Source organism: Planococcus citri, chromosome 3 (genome assembly GCF_950023065.1).
Source record: "Planococcus citri chromosome 3, ihPlaCitr1.1, whole genome shotgun sequence".
NCBI lineage: Eukaryota > Metazoa > Arthropoda > Insecta > Hemiptera > Pseudococcidae > Planococcus > Planococcus citri.
The window spans coordinates 12,697,857-12,707,810 of NC_088679.1; the positions used below are offsets into that span (position 1 = coordinate 12,697,857).

General features: G+C 32.9%; 1 protein-coding gene across 1 annotated transcript; it reads left to right on the forward strand.

Annotated features, from left to right (window-relative positions):
- Window positions 1-3,781: 3,781 nt before the first annotated feature.
- On the forward strand, window positions 3,782-6,202 carry LOC135840275 (uncharacterized). Its single transcript, XM_065356714.1, has 3 exons — window positions 3,782-4,422; window positions 4,504-4,840; window positions 4,915-6,202. Exons 1-3 carry the CDS (start codon window positions 3,961-3,963, stop codon window positions 5,484-5,486), a joined length of 1,371 nt encoding a protein of 456 aa, XP_065212786.1. The 5' UTR covers window positions 3,782-3,960; the 3' UTR covers window positions 5,487-6,202.
- The last annotated feature ends 3,752 nt before the right edge of the window (window positions 6,203-9,954 follow it).

Consider the following 9,954-nt stretch of genomic DNA (forward strand, 5'->3'; position numbering starts at 1 on the left):
GGAGAATTGAAATTTCGAAAAACTAGCTGAAAGCTTCAAAACCACTTGAAACCACCATGCAGTGCACTTCATATTTTTGTATTCGAGTTTCAAAAATCTACTGGAGGCTCCCCTAATTTTCCAAAAATGACTGGAGGCTCCAAAACGACTTGAAATTCACCTGCAGTCGACTTCACAGTGTATTGAAATTAGTTTGCAGAATAAATTTTGTGGGAATTTCAAGCTTCAAAAATCTACTGGAGGTTCCAGTAATTTTCAAAAAATCGCTAGGGGCTCCAAAACGATTTGAAATTAGTTTGCCGAATTAATTTCTGATCTCCAACTCCATTTAATGAAATTTTGGGGAAAATTCAAGTTTCAAAAATTTACTGGAGGCTCCGGTAAATTTCCAAAAATGACTGGAGGCTCCAAAACGACTTGAAATTTACCTGCAGTCGACTTCATAGCTTATTGAAATTAGTTTCCAGAATTAATTTCGGCTTTCCAACTCCATTTGATGAAATTTCGGGGACGAGTTTCAAAAATCTACTGGAGGCTCCAGTAATTTTCCAAAAATTGCTGGAGGCTCCAAAATGACTTGAAATTCACCTGCAGTCGACTTCACAGCGTATTGAAATTATTTTTCAGAATTAATTTCGGCTTTCCAACTCCATTTGATGAAATGTTGGGGGAATTTCAAGCTTCAAAACTTTACTGGAGGCTCCAAAACGACTTGAAATTCACCTGCAGTCAAATATCAAATATCAAATAATTTATTGCTGTAAGAGACCGCAAGCGGCATTTACAAGTCATGTTACAATATATTACATGGTATTGCCTATTGAGCTACTCTACAACATTAAAAATACAATAAAATGAAACGGATAGAAACAAAACAATAAGATAAAGTAATGGATACATATAACTAATTAAATAGGGTTAGAGTTTAGGAACTCATCTACTTACATCATAAAATGACCTTTTTAGTAGCCATTTATGAAGAGCTTTTTTAAATAGCTTTGTATTATGAATACCCTGATTTGTGGAGGGAGACTATTGAAGATTTTTGACTGCCATAGTATCTATTCCTTCCCTGTTCACTTAGTCGACTTCATAGCGTATTTAAATTAGTTTGGAGAATTAATTTCGGCTTTGCAACTCCATTTGATGAAATTTTGGGGAATTTCGAGCTTCAAAAATCTACTGGAGGCTCCAGTAATTTTCCAAAAATGGCTGAGGCTACAAAACGACTTGAAATTTACCTGCAGTCGACTTCATAGCGTATAGAAATTATTTTTCAGAATTAATTTCGGCTTTCGAACTCCATTTGATAAAATTTTGGGGGAATTTCAAGCTTCAAAAATCTACTGGAGGCTCCAAAACGACTTGAAATTCACCTGCAGTCGACTTCATAGCGTATTGAAATTAGTTTGGACAATTAATTTCGGCTTTCCAAATCCATTTGATGAAATTTTGGGGAGATTTCGAGTTTCAAAAATCTACTGGAGGCTCCAGTTATTTTCGAAAAATTGCTGGAGGCTCCAAAATGGCTTGAAATTTACCTGCAGTCGACTTCACAGCGTATTGAAATTATTTTTCAGAATTCATTTCGGCATTGCAACTCCAATTGATGACATTTTGGGGAATTTCGAACTTCAAAAATGTACTGGAGGCTTCAGTAATTTTCCAAAAACGGCTTGAGGCTCCACAACGACTTAAAATTAACCTGCAGTCGACTTCACAGCGTATTGAAATTATTTTTCAGAATTAATTTCGGCTTTCCAACTCCATTTGATAAAATTTTGGGGGATTTCGAGCTTCAACAATCTACTGGAGGCTCCAAAAAACGACTTGAAATTCACCTGAAGTCGACTTCATAGCGTAGGTATTGAAATAAGTTTGGAGATTTAATTTCGGCTTTCCAACTCCACTTAATGAAATTTTGTGGGAATTTCGAGCTTCAAAAATGTACTGGAGGCTCCAGTAATTTTCAAAAAATCGCTGGATGCTCCAAAACGACTTGAAATTTACCTGCAGTCGACTTCACAGCGTATTGAAATAATTTTTCAGAATTAATTTCGGCATTCCAGCTCCATTTGATAAAATTTTGTGGGAATTTCGAGCTTCAAAAATCTACTGGAGGCTCCAGTAATTTTCAAAAAATCGCTGGAGGCTCCCAAACGACTTGAAATTAACCTGCAGTCGACTTCACAGCGTATTGAAATAATTTTTCAGAATTAATTTCGGCATTCCAGCTCCATTTGATGAAATTTTGAGGAATTTCGAGCTTCAAAAATCTACTGGAGGCTCCAGTAATTTTCCAAAAATGGCTGGAGGCTACAAAACGACTTGAAATTTACCTGCAGTCAACTTCACAGCGTATTGAAATTATTATTCAGAATTAATTTCGGCTTTCCAACTCCATTTGATAAAATTTTGTGGGAATTTCGATCTTCAAAAATTTACTGGAGGCTCCAAAATTACTTAAAATTCTCCTGAAGTCGACTTCATAGTGTATTGAAATTAGTTTGGAGAATTAATTTCGGCTTTCCAACTCCATTTGATAAAATTTTGTGGGAATTTCGAGCTTCAAAAATCTACTGGAGGCTCCAGTAATTTTCAAAAAATCGCTGAAAGCTTCAAAACGATTTGAAATTCACCTGCAGTTGACTTCACAGCGTATTGATATTATTTTTCAGAATTAATTTCAGCTTCTATAACTCCATTTGATTCAATTTTGGGGAATTTCGAGCTTCAAAAAACTACTGGAGGCTCCAAAACGACTTGAAATTCACCTGCAGTCGACTTCATAGCGTATTGAAATTAGTTTGCAGAGTTAATTTCGGCTTTCCAACTCCATTTTATAAAATTTTGTGGGACGTTTAAGCTTAAAAAATCTACTGGAGGCTCCAGTAATTTTCAAAAAATCGCTGGAGGCCCCAAAACGACTTGAAATTTACCTGCAGTTGACTTTACAGCGCATTGAAATTATTTTTCAGAATTAATTTCGGCATTCCAACTCCATTTCATGAAATTATGTGGAAATTTCGATTTTCAAAAATCTGCTAGACGCTCCAGAACTGCTCAAAACGGTTTGAAAGAGTTTCCAATCGATTTGGCAGGTTGAAAATGGAGTATATTCCAAATTTCAGCTTTCTAGGTAAATTTGGTAAAATTTTGACTTTTTTCTCATATTTTGGCCAAAATTTGATTTTTGAAAATTCACCAAAAATCGAAAAAGGCACTTTAGCACTTGACATTTTGACAGGTGATGAATTTTTGCCTACTGTTTCAATCTACCTTTGTATGTTTTAAAAAATTTCTTGCCAGTCCTATGTTGGAACGCAAAATCTGTGATTTCGGCTGACCTGTCAATCAAAATGGTCGCTATTTTGTAAGTAGGGCCATTTTTTTTAGGACAATGGCTAGAAATGTTCCTCAGGACTCCCCCTTTGAGAAAAATCGAAAAAAGTTGTCCCGGAGAATCGGCAGGGGGGTACAAGTGATCCTTGTGCGGGACCCCCGACTAAAGAAGTAGAATTTGGAACCAAATTTTCAGCTGCCAAAGTTGATTTCTCAATTTTTAGCTAATTTTTGAACGTATTAAAATATCTCCACATTTTTCAATAATTTTACGATAAATCATCATAAAAATCAATTCACACATGAATGACAAGCTCATCGTGGGTTATTTCATGTTGCACAAAATGTAAACACACGTGCAATATTGAAATATTTCTTCGTATTACCAACACTGTTAGCTAAAACCATCGATTTACACTCGAAGACAACACTGTCTACTTGAAAATTAATTTTTACCGTCGTGGCGTCCCAAGTACAAGGAGTGAAAGTTGACGATTACGTCCATCTTTTTTTTCTGCTGATAAAAAATGATAAAATATGTCATTCTGTTGTGAATAATTTAATTAGTGAACGTTGATTTTACACTGTTCGAGCTTCGAGCTTCGATTCAAGAAGACCATGTTATCCTCTACAAGTCTGATGGACACCGATGAAAACGATTACAATTACATCGAAGAGGTATTCTGTACTCCTGAATTCAAAGACGAAGCAAACACACCATGTAACATAGCCTTATTACCGGAGAAATCCAGACACAGGTACGAAGCGACGTACGAATCATTTGAAAAATGGAGAGAAGAACATAAACAGCCTAGTACGTACTCGGAAGAGATCTTGATGAAGTTCTTCGAAGAATTATCCGCTACAAAATCACCTTCGACGTTATGGTGTACGTATTCGATGTTAAAGGGTATGATCAAATTGAAACACGATATCGATATCGGAAAATATTCCGTATTAATCGCGTTGTTGAAAAAACGATCGAAAGGATACACAGCTGTAACTGCTCCGGTCTTCACCGACGAAGATGTTGCTAAATTCATCAACGAAGCACCAGATGCTCTATATCTAGTAACCAAAGTACGTATATTACTCATCGTAACACTTTGAAATCGTACAGAACGTAATTCTAATCCTGTATCTCGTTTGCTATCTTTACAGGTTGCTCTGATCTTCGGTATATTGGGAGCTTGCCGAACAGACGAACTGACTAATTTGAGAGTTCAAAATATCGAAACACACGGACGTATATTTCTGGTAAAAATCCCTAAACCAGACCAGCCTTCGATTACTCGTTCGTTCACCGTCAGTGATCATTATTACGACATTGTTGAAAAATACAGACAGCTGAGGCCTCTTAATGTAAAATGTGATCGTTTTTTCCTAAGCTATCGTCAAGGTAAATGCACCATACAGGTGATTGGTAAACATAAATTCGCCTGTATGCCCAGAGAAATAGCTACTTTCTTGGAATTAGAAAACGCTCATCTGTACACAGGTATCTACCCTACAATTTATCATCATTGGGTGTAACTTTCAACTCGAAGATACTGAATTTTTATTTAATTTTAGGACACAGTATACGTAAAACGTCGTCAAGTCTTCTAGCCAATGCTGGAGCTGATCGTCGTACCGTTAAAAGACACGGTACTTGGAAATCTACCACAGAAGTACAAGGATATATCGATAGCAGTTTACATATCAAAAGAAGAACCGAAACGACTGTCGAATCTAGTATAAGTCAACCAGCATCTACTATTAATCAGTTCGTAGAAGACGAAGTCGAGTTCTCATCTAATAACAACAATTATCACTCGAATTCGAATCAGCCTATCGACGAAGAAAATACATCGTCGATTAACAACACGACGTCGTGTAATTCAAACGATTCGGATTCCGTTTTACCCGATGAATCTACGAACACGTTGCCTGTGATGACTTGTTCTACTTCGTTTAAAAATAAAACCGATGTAGTGCTAGATTTACCTATGTCTGTATTGTATGAAAATAATGATAATGATAGTGGTAATCGAAAGTCGAACGAAGATACTGCTACTACGAGCTTGGAAGGTAAACGTTTAGATTTAATTAAGAAACATTTCGCATTTTATAACTGTACGAATATTTATATTAATTTCAAGTAGCAAATTTTATTACTGTTTGTGTGTAAGATGAAATACGAATTTTAATTTTCGATAGTGTATTATCGAAGAATGTATCGTTTTGAAATAAGACTCGTGTTTTTACCTATAATGTTAAGAGAACTTTCAATAATTATTGTCTAATGTATACTTCACTGTCCTATGTACTTATACTTTCAAATACTAGATGTATTAAGGTTTGGTTTCAAATTATTGAGGAAGAAAAAACATCGGTATGTCTATGTTGCTAACTTTACGTAATGTTAATGTTCACTATTTTAGAAATTTGATGAAGGTCCAAATTGCTGTCGCTTCAACAATGAGGACCCTATGATGGAAAAAAGAAGAAATAATTATTGACCATTATCTAGTGGTCTTTCCTTCACCAAAATGTTCCATCTAATCTTGGTAAAAAGTTCAATGTTGTTTTTTTTTTTTTTTGTAATTTAGCAAGTTTACTGGCGATTTTTTAAAACTTTGAAAAACATTATATTCGATGTAGGTAAATTCTACTTTTGCCGTACCGATCAATTGAATTTTGACGTATAACTCTCTTCTTTAATCTTTACCATGAAAATTTAAATTGTGAGAATATTGAAATAAGTTTACTTTATAAGATATAAGTGAGAATTTGTACGAATTTATTATGTTTTATTCTTGAAAAAAAGAATTATGTATATTTTTTTTTTATTATGAGAATAAAGAGAAACAAAGTTTTTCGTTTCGGGTGTGATTTTTTGAAAACATCTTGCAATTTTCTGTTAATCGTTGTGCTTTTGCCTCTTTTTTATATTCAAAACGTGATTTCACGACCCTACCTATAGAACTCGAAGAAATTGAAATAATGAAATAAAATGTCAATACATATTCAAAATCGCCAAAGAACTGAAAATTCAGGGTATCTAACAGACAGTGAAAGTAGTGATTTTAAAAATGGGTATTGAAAAAGTACCTAGTGAATTTTGTTCAAAATGTAGTGAAAACATGAAAAAATTCAAATGCGTTCCTTTGTCTCGATCATTATTTCAGAAAGGCAGAAAAGAATTCATTAGTCTATTTTTTTAAGAGCTTGAATTACACATTTTTGAGAGCTTTTGCCCTCGCTTCGCTCGGGCTATTTTGGTCTTTTTCTACATGAAAAACTTATTGTTCAGATTCAAGAAAATATGTTGAAAGTTTGAATCATAAAAAAGAACTCCTCTCTGCACGAAGAAACTTTTTTTTACTTCCAAAACACGAATTTTTGAAAGCTTTTGCTCTCGCTTCGCTTGGGCTCATTTGTTTTTTTCAATTTTGAATTTTTCAAAAAAAAAAAAAAAAAAAACATAATTTAAAGGAATAAACCTCTACCTAATAATAAAATCACACGAAAAAATCATCGTTTTTTATACCTCTCGAAATGCTGTAGATTTTCGAGAGCTTTTGCCTTCGCTTTTTCATGGCCAGTTTGTTTCTCCTTTCCTCAATTAAAAAATTCCAGACTTGAAGGAGAATGGAGAAATCAACATTTTTATACGTTGTATGAATATTAGGCAAGATTCTACCTTTCAAATAACAAAATTGTAATTTTATATCTTACTCATTTCACTTTGAAACTCGCCGTGTCATTTCTAAAAATTGGTATACTTTTTCCCTCAAACATCATTAAAATTTTCCATTAAATTTTGGTACATTTTAAAAAAATTTGTTACGTTGAAAACAGTTTTTTATTCGCACAATTTCATTACATTAGTAAGGACCTAAAAGGTGAAAGTAAAATCAAAAATTGAAATGATAAAATTATATTTTCGACATCTACTTGCTTGAAAATTTTTTTAGGGTGTTTGACTGTTTGAAGACATTGAAAAAGCGAAAAATCCTAATGTAAAATTTTGCCTCCCCCTCAGCTCCCTTTTCTCCAGGGTTGTAACACATGAAAAAAAAAACCGTTTAAAACTGTGTTTTTTTTTTGTTTTAAACGTGTTTTTTTTTCAACTTCAATTTCCTAAAAAAAACACGTTTTTTTCAGTTTCTTGGTGAAAAAAAGTGAAATTGAACAAACTGTATTTTTAGAGACAATTTTTGTGTTTTGATTCCAATTTTTCAATATTTCAGATTTCTTGAGCTTTATAGCTATTTTATGACGTCACATCTTAAAAATTGATGTCTGGTGAACCCAAAATAAATGAATTTGTGTTTTGAAACACATTTTAAACGTGTTTAAAACGCGTTTTAAACACAAAGTTTTAAACAAGAAAAAAAAACTGTTCTAAAACAAAAAAAAAACGTTTTAAACTAAAAAAAAAAAAGTTTTTTTTTAATATTTTTTTTTTTTTAAACACGTTTTTGTACAACCCTGCTTTTCTCACGAAATCTCGAGTGTTTAAAAAATGCCCCGCTAAAAGTCCTGCTTTTTTATTTTAAAATTTTAAAATTTTGTCAGACACCTACATAAGTAGTCTTATAACGTACGTAATGCGTTCATTCATTTTGTATTTTTTTTTTATTTATTTTTTTTTAAATAATAATTTTGATTGTTATTATAAAAACGTTGTATACAAATTTTCTTCCAATTCCAATTTTTTGAACATATTCCTGTGAAAAATTTGACTTTGTTAATTTTTTTTGTGTGCGAGGGGGGAGGGGTCGAGTGGATAACTTTCTGAAAATTTGGTTGAAAAGGTAGTGATTTTTTCAACAAAAAAAATCCTTTAGATACCCTGGAAAAGCCGGTAAATTGAACAAGCAGCATTGGTAGGCAAGTGGCGGTATTAAAAACACAGAAGGAAAAAAGAAATCAAAATCCTCACATGAAGAAAAAATACTTAAAGCTCTTTGACCTTTTAAAATAGGTACGAATTTTTGAAAACTTTGCTCAAAGTTCATTCGGTCCTCAGACCTGTTTGCTTTTTTTTTTCAAATTTCTAAAAAACATCATCATTCAAATTCTGAAATTTTAAAACCAAAAAATCAAATTCTACACATGAATGATGAAAACGTTGTGTTTTTCAAATTTTATGTTTGAGGTTTCTAAAAATTGAACAGGAGAAACGAAAATTTTTATGAGAAGAACCTGAACCATAACAGAAATTAATTCGAAATTTTCAAGGAAATAATTTTTATCCAATAATCTTTACTTTCTCTAACGTATTTTCTCTAACACAATTTCTTCTAAAAGACAACATTTGCAATATAATTGTGTACTGCCTAGCAGAGAGGAATTTTGATTTTTTAAACATGTTTTTCAACTTTGAGGATCCTTACACAAGAGGACCAATATTACGGACAGGGGCGGAAGGAGACTGTTTATTGAAAATGTGAAAGGAGGGGGGGTATTCAAAAATGTTTTGACCAGAAAATAAAAGGAGGGTGGTTGTTTGGTATTGAGAAGGTTTTTGAGTTAATTTATCAGGTTGGTAATTTGGATTTCAAAAAGGTTGTCTGTTATTTTTTCCAATTTTGAAGTCCTCTGCAAGAGATCAAGCGAGGGAGTTTTCTTGAAAAAAAATTGTATTAAAAAAAATTCAGACACAAAAATGGTAAATCTTCATGCTTTGAGATAGGTATGTTTTACAGAAAAAATAATGTTGGCAACATTTTTAGTAGAAAATATGTGTTTCAACCGAAATCAAAAAAAATGGAACCAAAACCCGAATTTGACATTTTCATTCCCTAACTGTTGACCTGTAGCCTTTAAAACATTGCAGTTATGTAATTATAGTTAATACATACATATAATTCAATTTTTCATTTTTTTTTCAATTTAAATCAAATTTTTGTCAGTATTTTTTGTGCTATAAACTAAACTTGAAAAAATTGATGAATTTTTCATTTTTATTCATATTCTGAACTTTGTCTGGATTTGAAAAGTCCTTAAAAGTCGTAAAGGCGACAACTGAATATTTATTTTTGAAAAAAGGGGCAATATTTTTTGAAATTTCACAGAAATGGGTTTAAAATGGAATTACTATAATTTAAGCATTGCAGCTAGATCACGAAAAGTTCATTCGTTTTATTCGATATTGCACTTTTACATCCGAAAGTTCAATTTTTTGTAAAAAGCCTCGTTATCTAGAAAACTTTGAGCTTTTTGGCAGTATCAACACTGGAAATGGATTCTCCATGTTGGAAAACTACTCCGACGACAGTTCGTACATTGTAAATAGCTCTTTAAAGCTCACAAAATGAATTCAAAAGTTCAGCAGTTAAATAGGTTAGTTTGGCATGTAGTTTGGGTTGCATACCTCAGCTTTAAGGGGTAATAAGTAGGTATTTTTAAAAATTGAGCTTTTTGCCTGAATGAAAAGCTAATAAGGCGTAGTGGCGTACGATGGGTCGATTATTATTAATTGAACGAAGCTGATCACGTAAAGCTCATTTTATTTTATTCGATATTGTACTTTTATAGCTTAAAGTTCAACTTTTTTATAAAAATCTTTGTTGTCTAGAAAACTTTCTCCAACGACAGCTCGTGCATTGTAAAAAGCTCCCT

What these genes read in the sequence shown, in the direction of transcription:
- LOC135840275 (XM_065356714.1), top strand. Translation starts at nt 3,961, where the DNA reads ATGTTATCCTCTACAAGTCTGATGGACACCGATGAAAACGATTACAAT. An exon ending in CTCTATATCTAGTAACCAAA is followed by an intron (nt 4,423 to 4,503) that starts GTACGTATATTA and finishes CTATCTTTACAG; the next exon opens with GTTGCTCTGATCTTCGGTAT. An exon ending in AAACGCTCATCTGTACACAG is followed by an intron (nt 4,841 to 4,914) that starts GTATCTACCCTA and finishes ATTTAATTTTAG; the next exon opens with GACACAGTATACGTAAAACG.